The sequence below is a fragment of the Arachis stenosperma genome, chromosome 4, assembly GCF_014773155.1.
Source record: "Arachis stenosperma cultivar V10309 chromosome 4, arast.V10309.gnm1.PFL2, whole genome shotgun sequence".
In the NCBI taxonomy this organism is placed as follows: Eukaryota; Viridiplantae; Streptophyta; class Magnoliopsida; order Fabales; family Fabaceae; genus Arachis; species Arachis stenosperma.
In genome coordinates this window covers 107,740,476-107,758,770 of record NC_080380.1, presented here as the reverse complement: position 1 = coordinate 107,758,770, position 18,295 = coordinate 107,740,476, and the positions used below count along the sequence as shown (strand labels likewise).

The following is an 18,295-nucleotide window of genomic DNA, read 5'->3' as shown; positions in this document are numbered from 1 at the left end:
AAAGGAAATGCTGTAACTGGCGTTTAACCTCCAGTTTGACCTCAAACTGGAAGTTAAACGCCAGAATGAGAAAGAGCACTAAGGAGCATTCCACGTTTAACCTCCAGTTTGACCTCAAACTGGAGGTTAAACGCCAGAATGATGATTTGAACCAAGGGAGCATTCCACGTTTAACCTCTAGTTTAACCTCAAACTAGAGGTTAAACGTGTTCGACACTTTCTTTTCTCACCAAGAAGCATTCCATGTTTAACCTCCAGTTTGACCTCAAACTGGAGGTTAAACGCCAGAAGTAAGAAAGGCACCAGGAGCATTTCCACGTTTAAGCTCCAGTTTAACCTTAAACTGGAGCTTAAACGCTGGCATATGGAACAGCTTGACCATGCATTCTTCAAACATAAATAACTTGAGCTACAAAACTCCAAATGAGATTATTCAAAATGCATTGGAAAGAAGACATCTAGAGCTTTCCAAGCATATATGGCATGCATGGTGGATACTAAAATTGAGGGAGAAAACAGCCCCGTAATGTGCATAGAAGAGCATAGTACCAACATGCAATCAGGCCAGCTGACCTCTTCACCTTCCATGGAGTATAACTCGAGTTGTAGAACTCCAAATGATGCGCTTCCAGTTGCATTGGAAAGTAGACATCCAGAGCTTTCCAACGATGTATAATAGTCTATATTGGCATCAAATTGGCAAGGTTGACAAGAGAACAAAGTGACGACTCAAGAAAGGGAGGTTAAATGTGTTCTTCATTTCCAAGTTTAACCTCCAGTTTGACCTCAAACTGGAGGTTAAACGTGTTCGATCCTAATTGCCTCCAGGGGTTGCTTTCTTCATTTCCAAGTTTAACCTCCAGTTTAACCTTAAACTGGAGGTTAAACGTGCTCGCCAATGCACACCCCTGGGTTGCTTTCTTCCAATTCCACGTTTAAGTTTTAGTTTGACCTTAAACTAAAACTTAAACTTCAACTCAAACACCACCAATTGAAAAGGTTTCTGGGCCAATTATATTGAAGTTTAAGTTAGCAATTAAGCACAAATATTAACTTAAACTATTTATGGCATGAAACCCAATTGAACATCATGGTTTATGGGATTGGGCCGGAAGAATTGATGAGTCTGGAACTTCAAATTGTTGAGTCTTGTGTCATTACTTGTTTATCACTAAGTTTGCTCAATGATTGTTACAGAATTGGATCACATCCTCATCAGGATTATGGACCATAAGCCTAAAGCAAAAGGAAATCAAGGAAAGGCCTCAAAGCCCAAGAAACACAACAGAAGCTCAATTTAGAAAGTGTATAAATAGGATAGAATTTAAGTTAGTTAGGAACTTTTACATTCTGCAACTTTTCATTTTGCTAGTTTTGATACTTTGTAATTGAATTCAGAGCTATGACTCACTAAACCCCTTTCATTGGGTTAGGGAGCTCTGTTGTAATTCAATGAATCAATAATAGTTTTATCTTCTTCTTCAATCTTTTCTCTTGAATTTTGTTAGAAAGCTTCTCGATCTAATTCCATTGGGTAATTGTCTTGGGAAAGAAATTACCCATAATTGGAATCCTTCGGAACCTTGGGAAAGGAATGGAGGATTCATGCTAGAGAAGCTTTCTCACAGTGAATTGGATTGGGGTTTGGATGGATATTGTGACATGTAATCCTACCAAATTGTGGTCCATGAAACTGTGTGGTATAATCAGTGATCGAGCTTCATCTCTTCTTATGAACATTTAAACCAAGGGATTGGGAATTTTTGTTTTTAGAGAGAATTGGTGAGCCAGGGATTGGGATCCAATCATATAAGATTGCCAAGCAAAATTCAATGAATGCATTGGTTGAGGAAGAGATAAAATGTTTTGATTCGGAGATCTCAATATCTCCTAACACCCAATGAACTCCCATCTCTGATCTACACTTTCTATTTACATTCTGCACTTTCAATTCATGCAATCACCCCAATTCCCTTTTAATTTCAGCAATTTAATTTCTCGCACTTTCATTCTTGCAATTTAAGATTCTGTCATTTCAATTCCTTGCAATTTACATTTCCCGCCACATTTACTTTATGCAATTCACATCCAAAAATTGATTCCGCTCAACTAAACAAACTTCTAATTCGAATTGCTCACTCAACCAATCCTTGTGGGATTCGACCTCACTCTATTGTGAGTTTTTACTTGACGACGATAACCGGTGCACTTGCCGGAAGGAATTTTGCCGTTCGTGCAATTTCCTAAAATCGTAGCATAACAAGTTTATGCGCATCAAGTTTATGATATCCTTGGCAAGTTTCTTAGGTAAGAATGTCACTTTTTATGTTTCCACTAAAACTTGATATGAATGGGACTAACCCACGGGCTATCCGAAATGGGGTAGATTACCCCTGCCTGCCATAACTTCATGACCTCCTTTTGTACCACCTCTTTCATGGCGGGATTCAATCTTCTCTGAGCTTGAATGGAGGGTCTAGCATCCTCTTCTAACAAGATTTTATGCATGCATATGGATGAACTTATCCCCTTCAAATCAGCTAGGGTCCATCCAATGGCATCTTGATGGGTTTGTAGCACCTTGATCAATTCTTCTTCCTGTTCTTGGCTCAGGGCAGAGCTAATAATAACAGGATAGCTCTCATCACTACCCAAGTATGCATACTTGAGATTAGGGGGTAATGCTTTGAGCTCAGGTTTTGGTGCTTCCTTTTCTTCTTTCACTCTCTCTGGCATGCTTGGCATGGTTGTTTCAGCAGCCTTGATGTCACTTACTTCAATATCCTTGGTGAACTCCTCCTCTGCCACTTCTTTTGTTGTTTCCTCAAAGGTTTCTTGTACTGCAATGTCCACTACATCCACCCTCATGCATTCCTTAAGTGATTCTGATGGATAGCTCATTGCCTTGAATACATTAAACACCAATTTCTCATCATGTAGTCTAAGAGTGAGTTCACCCTTTTGGACATCTATAATGGCTCCAGCAGTAGCCAGGAAGGGTCTTTCCAGGATTATTGAAGCTTTGGCTTCTTCCTCCATATCCAACACTACAAAATCGGCAGGGAATATAAAATCTCCCACTTTCACCAACAAATCCTCAACTATTCCATGAGGGAATTTAAAAGTTCGATCTGCCAATTGGAGGGCCATTCTTGTTGGTTTAGCTTCCTCAATCTTCATTCTTCTCATCATTGTTAGAGACATCAAGTTGATACTTGCCCCTAAGTCACACAAGGCCTTCTCCACCATGACTTCTCCTATGATACAGGGGATTTGGAAACTGCCTGGATCCTTCAATTTCAGAGGCAATTTGTGTTGAATGATGGCACTGCATTCTTCAGTCAACAACACAGTTTCCTCATTTCTCCAGCTTCTCTTCTTGGTCATTAATTCTTTTAAGAATTTGCATAGAGTGACATTTGCTCTATTGCCTCAGCAAACGGAATGTTGATTTGAAGCTTCTTGAAAATCTCCAAGAATCTGGAGAATTGGCCATCCTTTTCAATTTTCATCAAACGTTGAGGATATGGTACTTTGGGTGTATAAGGCTTCAGGACCTCTTTTTCTTTTTCTTTTGTTGAACACGGTGTCAAAGATTGTCCCTGTTCCTTGTCTCTCACATTTTCCTTTGCTTCATCCTCTGTGGTTTCCTTTGAGATCTCCTTTAGCTTCTTTCCACTTCTGAGGGTTATGGCCTTACATTCTTCCCTTGCAATAGCTTTGGCAGCATGAGAAATGCTTGGCCCAGGGTTTTGCTTAGACAAATACAGAATTTGATTTTCTAGCTTCTGGATGGCAGCTCCTTGGTTTTGCAAGTTGGAATTTACTTCTTCCTTAAAGGCTTTCAATTTGGTTATGTCTTGACTCATGGTAGAAAGCATTCCTTCTATCTTGTTTAATTGATCTTGAAATTGTTGGTTCGGATTAGATTGGGCAGGTTGATTGTTTTGGCCATGATATGGTGGTTGGGAGTAAGTGTTTTGTGTGGCTTGGTATGATCTTTGGTTGGAGTTTTGGTATGTGGAATTGTTATGTTGGTTGTGGTTGTAAGGTTTGTGGTTTTGTGGTTGGGTTTGCTGGTTTTCCCACCTAAAGTTTGGGTGGTTTTTCCATCCTGGGTTGTAAGTGTTGGAATGTGGATCATATGATTGCCTTTGTTGGTTTCCCACATAGTTGGCCTCTTCCCAATCACCTCCTTCAATGCTTACTTCCTCTTGATCTTGTGTGTGTATTGCAGCCACTTGCTTTGTGTCCAATTTCCTTGGGAGCTCTGCTAGTTGCTTGGCAAACACCTTGTTTTGGGCTAAAATTGTATCAACATGGTTCAGCTCCATGACTCCCTTAGTGTTGTGTCTCTCTGAAGCATAGTAGTATTCATTCTCAGCCACTGTCTCAATCACCTCAATGGCTTCTTCCACAGTCTTTTTCCTGTTCAATGAACCTCCTGATGAATGGTCTACAGCCTTCCTTGATTCATAAGAAAGTCCATCATAGAAAATGTGCAATTGTACCCATTCAGGGAACATGTTGGGTGGACATTTCCTTGTCAATTCTTTGAACCTCTCCCATGCCTCGTAGAGAGTCTCACCATCTTGTTGTCTAAAAGTTTGAACCTCAGATCGAAGCCTATTGACCTTTTGTGGGGGGTAGAAACGTGCCAGAAACTTGCTCTCCACCTCATCCCAGGTTGTTAGGCTGTCCCTTGGGAATGATTCCAGCCACTTAGCTGCCTTGTCCCTAAGTGAAAATGGGAACAAGAGCAGTTTATAGGCATCGTCCTGGACTGCATTGGACTTCACAGTGTCGCAAATTCTCAGGAATTTGGTGAGATGTTGGTTTGGATCTTCATTAGCACTCCCAGCAAATGAACAATGGTTCTCCACCAGTGATATTAATTGTGGTTTGAGTTCAAAATTGTTGGCCTGAATGGGTGGTTTCTGAATGCTGCTACCACAATTGTGGTTAACTTCCAATTGGAGAATTGTCAATCGAAAACCAATCCCCGGCAACGGCGCCATAAACTTGATGCGTGCATAAACTTGTTATGCTACGATTTAGGAAATTGCACGATCGGCAAATTTCCTTCCGGCAAGTGCACCGGTTATCGTCAAGTAAAAACTCACAATAGAGTGAGGTCGAATCCCACAAGGATTGGTTGAGTGAGCAATTCGGATTAGAAGTATGTTCTAGTTGAGCGGAATCAAGATTTAGATGAGAATTGCGGAATGTAAAATTGCATGAATTAAAGAGCGAGAAGTTAAAGTGCTGAAATTAAAAAGGGATGGGGGTGATTGCATGAATTAAATTGCAGAATGTAAATAGAAATGGGTAGATCAGAGATGGGTAGTTCATTGGGTATTAGGAGATATTGAGATCTCCGAATCAAAACATTTTTATCTCTTCCTCAACCAATGCATTCATTGAATTTTGCTTGGCAATCTTATATGATTGGATCCCAATCCCTTGGCTCACCAATTCTCTCTAAAAATAAACAAATTCCCAATCCCTTGGTTTAAATGTTCATAAGAAGAGATGATGCTCGATTACTGATTATACCACACAGTTTCATGAACCACAATTTGGTAGGATTACATGTCACAATATCCATCCAAACCCCAATCCAATTCACTGTGAGAAAGCTTCTCTAGCATGAATCCTCCATTCCTTTCCCAAGGTTCCGAAGGATTCCAATTATGGGTAATTTCTTTCCCAAGACAATTACCCAATGGAATTAGATCGAGAAGCTTTCTAACAAAATTCAAGAGAAAAGATTGAAGAAGAAGATAAAACTATTATTGATTCATTGAATTACAACAGAGCTCCCTAACCCAATGAAAGGGGTTTAGTGAGTCATAGCTCTGAATTCAATTACAAAGTATCAAAACTAGCAAAATGAAAAGTTGCAGAATGTAAAAGTTCCTAACTAACTTAAATTCTATCCTATTTATACACTTTCTAAATTGAGCTTCTGTTGTGTTTCTTGGGCTTTGAGGCCTTTCCTTGATTTCCTTTTGCTTTAGGCTTATGGTCCATAATCCTGATGAGGCTGTGATCCAATTCTGTAACAATCATTGAGCAAACTTAGTGATAAACAAGTAATGACACAAGACTCAACAATTTGAAGTTCCAGACTCATCAATTCTTCCGGCCCAATCCCATAAACCATGATGTTCAATTGGGTTTCATGCCATAAATAGTTTAAGTCAATATTTGTGCTTAATTGCTAACTTAAACTTCAATATAATTGGCCCAGAAACCTTTTCAATTGGTGGTGTTTGAGTTGAAGTTTAAGTTTTAGTTTAAGGTCAAACTAAAACTTAAACGTGGAATTGGAAGAAAGCAACCCAGGGGTGTGCATTGGCGAGCATGTTTAACCTCCAGTTTAAGGTTAAACTGGTGGTTAAACTTGGAAATGAAGAAAGCAACCCCTGGAGGCAATTAGGATCGAACACGTTTAACCTCTAGTTTGAGGTCAAACTGGAGGTTAAACTTGGAAATGAAGAACACATTTAACCTCCCTTTCTTGAGTCGTCACTTTGTTCTCTTGTCAACCTTGCCAATTTGATGCCAAATATAGACTATTATACATCGTTGGAAAGCTCTGGATGTCTACTTTCCAATGCAACTGGAAGCGCATCATTTGGAGTTCTACAACTCGAGTTATACTCCATGGAAGGTGAAGAGGTCAGCTGGCCTGATTGCATGTTGGTACTATGCTCTTCTATGCACATTACGGGGCTGTTTTCTCCCTCAATTTTTAGTATCCACCATGCATGCCATATATGCTTGGAAAGCTCTAGATGTCTTCTTTCCAATGCATTTTGAATAACCTCATTTGGAGTTTTGTAGCTCAAGTTATTTATGTTTGAAGAATGCATGGTCAAGCTGTTCCATATGCCAGCGTTTAAGCTCCAATTTAAGGTTAAACTGGAGCTTAAACGTGGAAATGCTCCTGGTGCCTTTCTTACTTCTGGCGTTTAACCTCCAGTTTGAGGTCAAACTGGAGGTTAAACGCCAGTTACAGCATTTCCTTTCTTCTCATGATTTTGACGTTTAAGCTCCAGTTTAACCTTAAACTGGAGCTTAAACGTCCCATTTGATATTCAAGCTTCCCTTATTGATTTTGTTGCTTCCTTGCCTAGCCTCTTCTTCCCTGGAATCATCCAAACAATTGCATCAAAGTCTTGCAAAATTTCATGAGAATTCATCCATTCATAGCATTCAAGTGATATAACTAAAAACTCATGAATTTGCATCAAAATCATAATGTTTTGGATGGTTCATTGCTTTGTTGTTCATTTAACCATTCTTGGTTACTTTAAGCTCAAGAAAATGCATAAAACAACTAAAACTAAAAGAAAAATGCTAGTGAAACTAGCCTAAGATGCCTTGGCATCACAACACCAAACTTAATACTTGCTTGTCCCTAAGCAAGTCCTGAGATATTTGAGAAGAAAGTATGAAACAGAAAGTAATTACATTGGCTATATTAGCAAGCATTTGAAGTTCATCAGAGGGGTTTTATGCAGAAAGTTGCAGCATCACTTTTTCATACTTATCAGTTAGGATTATCACTTTTTCATTGCATCCATCAAACACTGCTATGGCCTCTTGTTATTCTTATGTCCTTGGCACTTTTTCTTTTCTTTGTTTTTCTTTTTCTTAGAGCTCTTTGCTCCTTGTTTGCTCTGTGTCATGTGTTGCACAAGCCTTTGGCATTTTCTTTTTCTTATCAGTGCATTACACATATCCACTACAGGCATTTTAGTTCACATTTCTTTTTGAGACATTGGTGCCCAGCACCTCTTTGTGTAACTAAATGTTTGTAGCTAGGTTGCTCTTGATAATGGACTTTTGGTTGATAATCCGGGTTAGTTAACCCAAGTTACCAAGTGTTGAAACACTCCATAGAACCTATTCATCCAAGCAGATCCTAGTACATAAACACCACAGGCATATGTCTCAAAAGTTCAAACCATTGGTGCCTAGCTTTATTTTCTTAATTCTTTTGCTTTTTGGTTGCTCTTTTTCAGTGGCTTTTCTTCTTCTTTTTCTTTCTTTTTCATGGCCAAGGACATTTATTCATCAAGATCCATAGACAATATTCAACTTCTACACAAAAATGATAATTCTACATTCAATGTCCAGTGAGCTAACTAAACAATCAAGCATGCATACCACCACTTAATTCTACTTGATTTGTCACTAATTGAGCCAAGTTACTTTTGTTCAAACTTTTCTTTTATTTTTGGAAACAGAACAAGCATGGCAAGCATTTGTTTAAGAAGGTGAGTTATATCCACACATCTAGGCATTTACTTTATTCAAAGCAATAAACAAACAAACATACTAAAAACTTCACATTCCAGAAAGATTCAACAATTTCAGTTTAAACCAGAACAAGCATGCTTTTGTTTGCCTTTTAAAGAAAAGTCAAGGAACAACACCACCTTGTGAAATTTCTTGTTTTCTCTTTGTTGCCAGGAAACAATTTGATTTCTCCTTCTTCTACTAGTTGTTGCATCATGTTCTTTCTAAGATCCTTGTTTCCCTTCCTGCAAAGAGTGATGAAGTTGCTTGTTTCTCAAGCACTTGAATGGTTAGCTCACTATATATGGGCAAGTGTCTGAGTCTTAAGTTGGTGTGTGAACACCAAACTTAGCCTCCTACTTACTCCTCTGCTCTTTGAATCCTTGAATTCTCTTTGGAATGAAGTTGCTGCTAAGGATTTTAAGCATTTCTGTGATTGCTTAGAATGGTTGTTCCTTTCATATAATTCAAAGGTTGTTGTGTTCAGTTAATCTGTATGGTGGAACACCAAACTTAGAGTCACACATTCCCCTTTGAATTATTGATCCACAAATTCATTGTTTGGTGTGAAACACCAAACTTAATTCCTTGCAATGCACAGAAACTACTTCACCTTTTTATCGAAACAAATAAAAGAAACAGTAAAGGAGTATTACCTCAGGTTGGGTTGCCTCCCAACAAGCGCTTCTTTAACGTCACTAGCTTGACGGTTGTCTTCCTCAGTTGAGGTGATATTTAACCTTGTCCTTTTCATCCACATCTCCCAAGTAATGTTTGAGTCTTTGACCATTCACAGTGAAGGTTCGTTGTGACTTTTCTTCCATGATTTCTACTTGTCCATATTGGGAGACCTTGGTGACAAGGAATGGCCCAGACCACCTTGATTTTAGCTTCCCTGGGAATAGCTTCAGCCTAGAATTGTAGAGCAGTACTTTTTGTCCCTCTTCAAATTTCCTTGGGGCTATGTTGCTGTCATGCTTCTTCTTTGCTCTTTCTTTGTAAATTTTGGCATTCTCATAAGCTTCAGCTCTGAATTCTTCCAACTCTTGAATTTGCAACATCCTTCTTTCTCCAGCAGCTTTGCTATCCAAGTTCAAGAGTTTCAACGCCCAGAATGCCTTGTGTTCCAACTCCAGTGGCAAATGGCAAGCCTTTCCATATACTAGTTGGTAAGGAGACATTCCAATTGGTGTTTTGAAAGCTGTCCTATATGCCCAAAGGGCATCATCTAGCTTAATCGACCAATCCTTCCTTGAAGTTCCCACAGTCTTTTCTAGGATTCTTTTGAGTTCCCTGTTAGATATTTCAGCTTGCCCACTTGTCTGTGGATGGTATGGTGTGGCTACCTTGTGTTTGACTCCATATTTTAGAAGCAATGCCTCTAATGGTTTGTTGCAGAAGTGGCTTCCTCCATCACTGATGATTGCTCTTGGAACCCCAAAACGGCAAAAAATTTGTTTTCTGAGGAAGTTCAGGACTACCTTGTTATCATTGGTTGGAGTTGCTATTGCTTCAACCCATTTGGAGACATAATCTACTGCCACAAGAATGTAATTATTTGAGTATGAGGTGGGAAGGGGTCCCATGAAATCTATTCCCCATACATCAAACAGTTCAAGTTCCAGAATGAATTGTTGTGGCATTTCATTTCTTCTTGGTAGGTTCCCCGCTTTCTGGCATTCATGGCAGTGCTTCACTAGTTCCTTTGCATCTTTGAAGATAGTGGGCCAATAAAATCCACACTGCAACACCTTAGCTGCTGTTCTTTCTCCTGCAAAATGTCCTCCATAAGTGGAACCATGGCAGTCCCATAAGACTTCCCTTCCTTCTTCCTCTGATATGCATCTTCTGAGTATGCCATCCGAACATTTTTTGAACAAGTATGGTTCGTCCCAGATGAAGTATTTGGCATCATTTATCAATTTCTTCCATTGATGCTTGTTAAATTCCAACGGCAAACTCCCAGTGGCCTTGAAGTTTGCTATGTCTGCAAACCAGGGTGCTTTGTGGATTATCATGAGTTGTTCATCAGGGAAGCACTCATTTATATGTGTGCTTTGTGTGCTTCCTTCTTCACATGGTATCCTTGATAAATGGTCTGCCACTTTGTTCTCTACACCCTTCTTGTCTTTGATTTCAATGTCAAATTCCTGCAACAAAAGAACCCATCTAATAAGTCTTGGTTTGGATTCTTGTTTAGCAAGTAAGTATTTTAAAGCTGAATGATCAGTGAAAACAATGACTTTAGATCCAATGAGATAGGATCTAAATTTGTCAAATGCAAAGACTATTGCCATGAGCTCTTTTTCAGTGGTTGTGTAATTCCTTTGGTTATCATTCAAGACCTTACTGGCATAATAAATCACATGTACCAAATTGTCTTTCCTTTGTCCTAACACTGCCCCAATAGCAAGGTCTGATGCATCACACATCAGTTCAAAAGGTAAGTTCCAATCAGGTGGGGCAATGATAGGTGCAGAGGAAAGTTTTTGCTTCAAAAGTTCATAGGCTAGCATGCAATTTTCATCAAATACAAAGGGTGTATCAGAGACAAGCAAGTTACTCAAAGGTTTGGCTATTTTAGAAAAGTCTCTAATAAACCTTCTGTAAAAGCCAGCGTGTCCCAAAAAACTCCTAACTGCCTTGACATTACTTGGTGGAGGTAGTTTTTCAATGAGTTCCACCTTAGCTCTGTCCACCTCAATGCCTCTATTGGAGACTTTGTGGCCAAGGACTATTCCTTCTGTGACCATGAAATGACACTTTTCCCAGTTTAATACTAGGTTGGTCTCTTGGCATCTCTTAAGCACCAAGGCAAGGTGGTGTAGGCAGCTAGGAAAAGAATTTCCAAACACAGAAAAATCATCCATGAAAACTTCAATATACTTTTCGATCATGTCCGAAAAGATGGACAGCATGCACCTTTGGAAAGTTGCAGGTGCATTGCACAATCCAAAGGGCATGCGTCTATACGCAAACACTCCATATGGACAAACAAATGATGTTTTCTCTTGATCTCTTGGATCAACTACTATCTGATTATAGCCTGAGTATCCATCCAGGAAGCAATAGTAAGCATGTTCTGCAAGCCTTTCAAGCATCTGATCCATGAATGGAAGTGGGAAATGATCTTTTCTGGTGGCTTCATTGAGCTTCCTGTAGTCTATGCACATCCTCCACCCAGTAACAGTTCTTGTGGGTATGAGTTCGTTCCTCTCATTTGGCACCACAGTTATGCCACCTTTCTTGGGAACTACATGAATGGGACTAACCCACGGGCTATCCGAAATGGGGTAGATTACCCCTGCCTGCCATAACTTCATGACCTCCTTTTGTACCACCTCTTTCATGGCGGGATTCAATCTTCTCTGAGCTTGAATGGAGGGTCTAGCATCCTCTTCTAACAAGATTTTATGCATGCATATGGATGAACTTATCCCCTTCAAATCAGCTAGGGTCCATCCAATGGCATCTTGATGGGTTTGTAGCACCTTGATCAATTCTTCTTCCTGTTCTTGGCTCAGGGCAGAGCTAATAATAACAGGATAGCTCTCATCACTACCCAAGTATGCATACTTGAGATTAGGGGGTAATGCTTTGAGCTCAGGTTTTGGTGCTTCCTTTTCTTCTTTCACTCTCTCTGGCATGCTTGGCATGGTTGTTTCAGCAGCCTTGATGTCACTTACTTCAATATCCTTGGTGAACTCCTCCTCTGCCACTTCTTTTGTTGTTTCCTCAAAGGTTTCTTGTACTGCAATGTCCACTACATCCACCCTCATGCATTCCTTAAGTGATTCTGATGGATAGCTCATTGCCTTGAATACATTAAACACCAATTTCTCATCATGTAGTCTAAGAGTGAGTTCACCCTTTTTGACATCTATGATGGCTCCAGCAGTAGCCAGGAAGGGTCTTCCCAGGATTATTGAAGCTTTGGCTTCTTCCTCCATATCCAACACTACAAAATCGGCAGGGAATATAAAATCTCCCACTTTCACCAACAAATCCTCAACTATTCCATGAGGGAATTTAAAAGTTCGATCTGCCAATTGGAGGGCCATTCTTGTTGGTTTAGCTTCCTCAATCTTCATTCTTCTCATCATTGTTAGAGACATCAAGTTGATACTTGCCCCTAAGTCACACAAGGCCTTCTCCACCATGACTTCTCCTATGATACATGGGATTTGGAAACTGCCTGGATCCTTCAATTTCAGAGGCAATTTGTGTTGAATGATGGCACTGCATTCTTCAGTCAACAACATAGTTTCCTCATTTCTCCAGCTTCTCTTCTTGGTCATTAATTCTTTTAAGAATTTTGCATAGAGTGGCATTTGCTCTATTGCCTCAGCAAACGGAATGTTGATTTGAAGCTTCTTGAAAATCTCCAAGAATCTGGAGAATTGGCCATCCTTTTCAATTTTCATCAAACGTTGAGGATATGGTACTTTGGGTGTATAAGGCTTCAGGACCTCTTTTTCTTTTTCTTTTGTTGAACACGGTGTCAAAGATTGTCCCTGTTCCTTGTCTCTCACATTTTCCTTTGCTTCATCCTCTGTGGTTTCCTTTGAGATCTCCTTTAGCTTCTTTCCACTTCTGAGGGTTATGGCCTTACATTCTTCCCTTGCAATAGCCTTGGCAGCATGAGAAATGCTTGGCCCAGGGTTTTGCTTAGACAAATACAGAATTTGATTTTCTAGCTTCTGGATGGCAGCTCCTTGGTTTTGCAAGTTGGAATTTACTTCTTCCTTAAAGGCTTTCAATTCGGTTATGTCTTGACTCATGGTTGAAAGCATTCCTTCTATCCTGTTTAATTGATCTTGAAATTGTTGGTTCGGATTAGATTGGGCAGGTTGATTGTTTTGGCCATGATATGGTGGTTGGGAGTAAGTGTTTCGTGTGGCTTGGTATGATCTTTGGTTGGAGTTTTGGTATGTGGAATTGTTATGTTGGTTGTGGTTGTAAGGTTTGTGGTTTTGTGGTTGGGTTTGCTGGTTTTCCCACCCAAAGTTTGGGTGGTTTTTCCATCCTGGGTTGTAAGTGTTGGAATGTGGATCATATGATTGCCTTTGTTGGTTTCCCACATAGTTGGCCTCTTCCCAATCACCTCCTTCAATGCCTACTTCCTCTTGATCTTGCGTGTGTATTGCAGCCACTTGCTTTGTGTCCAATTTCCTTGTGAGCTCTGCTAGTTGCTTGGCAAACACCTTGTTTTGGGCTAAAATTGTATCAACATGGTTCAGCTCCATGACTCCCTTAGTGTTGTGTCTCTCTGAAGCATAGTAGTATTCATTCTCAGCCACTGTCTCAATCACCTCAATGGCTTCTTCCACAATCTTTTTCCTGTTCAATGAACCTCCTGATGAATGGTCTACAGCCTTCCTTGATTCATAAGAAAGTCCATCATAGAAAATGTGCAATTGTACCCATTCAGGGAACATGTTGGGTGGACATTTCCTTGTCAATTCTTTGAACCTCTCCCATGCCTCGTAGAGCGTCTCACCATCTTGTTGTCTAAAAGTTTGAACCTCAGATCGAAGCCTATTGACCTTTTGTGGGGGGTAGAAACATGCCAGAAACTTGCTCTCCACCTCATCCAGGTTGTTAGCTGTCCCTTGGGAATGATTCCCCACTTAGCTGCCTTGTCCCTAAGTGAAAATGGGAACAAGAGCAGTTTATAGGCATCGTCCTGGACTCCATGGACTTCACAGTGTCGCAAATTCTCAGGAATTTGGTGAGATGTTGGTTTGGATCTTCATTAGCACTCCCACCAAATGAACATGGTTCTCCACCAGTGATATTAACTGTGGTTTGAGTTCAAAATATTGGCCTGAATGGGTGGTTTCTGAATGCTGCTTCCACAATTCCCAGAGGTTGGGTTTTTTATGAGCCAAGAACCCTCCTCTCAGGAATGGCATTGTTTCCATCAGCCCTCTCATTGTTGTGAAATTCTCTATCCATGTTGAGATCTAGAGCTTCCTCAAAATTGTCCTCAGATTCTCCTTCAGATTCTTCTTCTCTCAATACTCTCTTCCCTCTTGCTTCCCTTCTAAGTCTATGAAGGGTCCTCTCTGGTTTGGTATATGGAGGAGTTTATGCCTCTCCTCTTCACCTGTCATACAAGACACACCACAAGCAACAAACAAGTGGAATCTCTTGGTTAATGGAAGAGTATGGTTAGAGCAGTTGAGGAATTAATTCAAATAGTTAGTGGGTCAGTAAGTTAGTTGCTAGAATTGAAAGGCATAAGAAAGAAAAAACAAGTAACAGAGTGCAGAAATTTAGAATTTCAACAAGAAACTAGAACTAAATTAATCAAAATAAGAAAAATGCTCAATCTAGTTAACTTCCAAATTGAGAATTGTCAATCGAAAACCAATCCCCGGCAACGGCGCCATAAACTTGATGCGCATAAACTTGTTATGCTAAGATTTTAGGAAATTGCACGAACGGCAAAATTCCTTCCGGCAAGTGCACCGGTTATTGTCGTCAAGTAAAAACTCACAATAGAGTGAGGTCGAATCCCACAAGGATTGGTTGAGTGAGCAATTCGAATTAGAAGTTTGTTTAGTTGAGCGGAATCAATTTTTGGATGTGAATTGCATAAAGTAAATGTGGCGGGAAATGTAAATTGCAAGGAATTGAAATGACAGAATCTTAAATTGCAAGAATGAAAGTGCGAGAAATTAAATTGCTGAAATTAAAAGGGAATTGGGGTGATTGCATGAATTGAAAGTGCAGAATGTAAATAGAAAGTGTAGATCAGAGATGGGAGTTCATTGGGTGTTAGGAGATATTGAGATCTCTGAATCAAAACATTTTATCTCTTCCTCAACCAATGCATTCATTGAATTTTGCTTGGCAATCTTATATGATTGGATCCCAATCCCTTGGCTCACCAATTCTCTCTAAAAACAAACAAATTCCCAATCCCTTGGTTTAAATGTTCATAAGAAGAGATGAAGCTCGATCACTGATTATACCACAGTTTCATGGACCACAATTTGGTAGGATTACATGTCACAATATCCATCCAAACCCCAATCCAATTCACTGTGAGAAAGCTTCTCTAGCATGAATCCTCCATTCCTTTCCCAAGGTTCCGAAGGATTCCAATTATGGGTAATTCTTTCCCAAGACAATTACCCAATGGAATTAGATCGAGAAGCTTTCTAACAAAATTCAAGAGAAAAGATTGAAGAAGAAGATAAAACTATATTGATTCATTGAATTACAACAGAGCTCCCTAACCCAATGAAAGGGGTTTAGTGAGTCATAGCTCTGAATTCAATTACAAAGTATCAAAACTAGCAAAATGAAAAGTTGCAGAATGTAAAAGTTCTAACTAACTTAAATTCTATCCTATTTATACACTTTCTAAATTGAGCTTCTGTTGTGTTTCTTGGGCTTTGAGGCCTTTCCTTGATTTCCTTTTGCTTTAGGCTTATGGTCCATAATCCTGATGAGGCTGTGATCCAATTCTGTAACAATCATTGAGCAAACTTAGTGATAAACAAGTAATGACACAAGACTCAACAATTTGAAGTTCCAGAATCATCAATTCTTCCGGCCCAATCCCATAAACCATGATGTTCAATTGGGTTCATGCCATAAATAGTTTAAGTTAATATTTGTGCTTAATTACTAACTTAAACTTCAATATAATTGGCCCAGAAACCTTTTCAATTGGTGGTGTTTGAGTTGAAGTTTAAGTTTAGTTTAAGGTCAAACTAAAACTAAACGTGGAATTGGAAGAAAGCAACCCAGGGGTGTGCATTGGCGAGCACGTTTAACCTCCAGTTTAAGGTTAAACTGGAGGTTAAACTTGGAAATGAAGAAAGCAACCCCTGGAGGCAATTAGGATCGAACACGTTTAACCTCCAGTTTGAGGTCAAACTGGAGGTTAAACTTGGAAATGAAGAACACATTTAACCTCCCTTTCTTGAGTCGTCACTTTGTTCTCTTGTCAACCTTGCCAATATGATGCCAAATATAGACTATTATACATCGTTGGAAAGCTCTGGATGTCTACTTTCCAATGCAAACTGGAAGCGCATCATTTGGAGTTCTACAACTCGAGTTATACTCCATGGAAGGTGAAGAGGTCAGCTGGCTGATTGCATGTTGGTACTATGCTCTTCTATGCACATTACGGGGCTGTTTTCTCCCTCAATTTTTAGTATCCACCATGCATGCCATATGCTTGGAAAGCTCTAGATGTCTTCTTTCCAATGCATTTTGAATAACCTCATTTGGAGTTTTGTAGCTCAAGTTATTTATGTTTGAAGAATGCATGGTCAAGCTGTTCCATATGCCAGCGTTTAAGCTCCAGTTTAAGGTTAAACTGGAGCTTAAACGTGGAAATGCTCCTGGTGCCTTTCTTACTTCTGGCGTTTAACCTCCAGTTTGAGGTCAAACTGGAGGTTAAACGTGGAATGCTTCTTGGTGAGAAAAGAAAGTCGAACACGTTTAACCTCTAGTTTGAGGTTAAACTAGAGGTTAAACGTGGAATGCTCCCTTGGTTCAAATCATCATTCTGGCGTTTAACCTCCAGTTTGAGGTCAAACTGGAGGTTAAACGTGGAATGCTCCTTAGTGCTCTTTCTCATTGGCGTTTAACTTCCAGTTTGAGGTCAAACTGGAGGTTAAACGCCAGTTACAGCATTTCCTTTCTTCTCATGATTTTGACGTTTAAGCTCCAGTTTAACCTTAAACTGGAGCTTAAACGTCCCATTTGATATTCAAGCTTCCCTTATTGATTTTGTTGCTTCCTTGCCTAGCCTCTTCTTCCCTGGAATCATCCAAACAATTGCATCAAAGTCTTGCAAAATTTCATGAGAATTCATCCATTCATAGCATTCAAGTGATATAACTAAAAACTCATGAATTTGCATCAAAATCATAATGTTTTGGATGGTTCATTGCTTTGTTGTTCATTTAACCATTCTTGGTTACTTTAAGCTCAAGAAAATGCATAAAACAACTAAAACTAAAAGAAAAATGCTAGTGAAACTAGCCTAAGATGCCTTGGCATCATTAGTCCAAGATCTCACCTAACACATACATACTTTGTAAAATTTAAAATGCTTTACCTAGCTACCCAAATTTTCCCACTTTTTGTATTACATGCTCATGTATCAAACTTATTTTGTTGAATTTTGTCCCATGTGCATTGATTCTTTTTATTTTGCATTTTGGGGTAATATTATTTTTCTTCTTCTTTTTTTTTTGTATCCCCTTATTTAATTACTTAATATTTTTTTTTTCAATGCACATGGTAATTTAATTATTTTGATTTCACATGAGCATGCTTCCCAAATTTTCAAATAACTTATTCAATTTAATTCCCTACATTTTTCATATCATACCATGTTCCCATAAAATTCCCCACACTTAAATTATACACAATATCTATCTTAAGCTAACCAAGGATTCAACTTGGGATTTTTATTTTGTTTTTCTGCTTAAGGCTAGTAATATGGTTATAAAACAAGAGGGGATTTAAAAGCTCAAGGGGGCTAACAAGGATGATGTAAAAGGTAGGTTAATTTTGGGATAAGTGAGCTAGAATCAAACAATGGCCTCAATCATATGCAAACATGTAAATACATTAAACATTGGACATATAAAATGGAACAAAGCAAAGATTGCAATCATAGAGAAGTGAACACACAAGAATAAAAATTTATGGTTAAATAATGTAACCATGTAATTAAGCTCAAATCTCACAGGTTGTGTGTTCTTTGGCTCAAAAACCATGTTCCAATTACAACTTCAAACAAATTTTTAACATAAAAATTTTCAATTTAAATTAGTGAAATTTTTCAAAAATAGGGTCTTAAAAGAAATTTATTATTTTAACCAAGCAGTGCACAAAAATTAAATAAAACATGCAATCAAACATGCAAATGCAACAAGAACAAATAAAGAAAATAAGAGTATTGGTGTTGAAAAGAAGGTAACTAACCCCTGGAAGTCGGTATCGACCT

At 39.1% G+C, this 18,295-nt stretch overlaps 1 protein-coding gene and 1 non-coding gene across 2 annotated transcripts; one reads left to right on the top strand and one right to left on the bottom strand.

Moving 5' to 3' along the window:
- Window positions 1–3,395: 3,395 nt before the first annotated feature.
- Window positions 3,396–3,869, bottom strand: LOC130975288 (uncharacterized). The gene has a single exon (XM_057900104.1). The coding sequence runs from the start codon at window positions 3,867–3,869 to the stop codon at window positions 3,396–3,398; it is 474 nt and encodes a 157-aa protein (XP_057756087.1).
- Window positions 3,870–4,524: 655 nt separating this feature from the next.
- LOC130978879 (small nucleolar RNA R71) lies at window positions 4,525–4,628 on the top strand. The gene has a single exon (XR_009086487.1). It is a non-coding gene; the product is annotated as a small nucleolar RNA R71 (small nucleolar RNA).
- The last annotated feature ends 13,667 nt before the right edge of the window (window positions 4,629–18,295 follow it).

Excerpts from the sequence above, each read along its gene's own strand:
- LOC130975288 (XM_057900104.1), bottom strand. The coding sequence starts at position 3,869 with ATGAGTCAAGACATAACCAAATTGAAAGCCTTTAAGGAAGAAGTAAAT.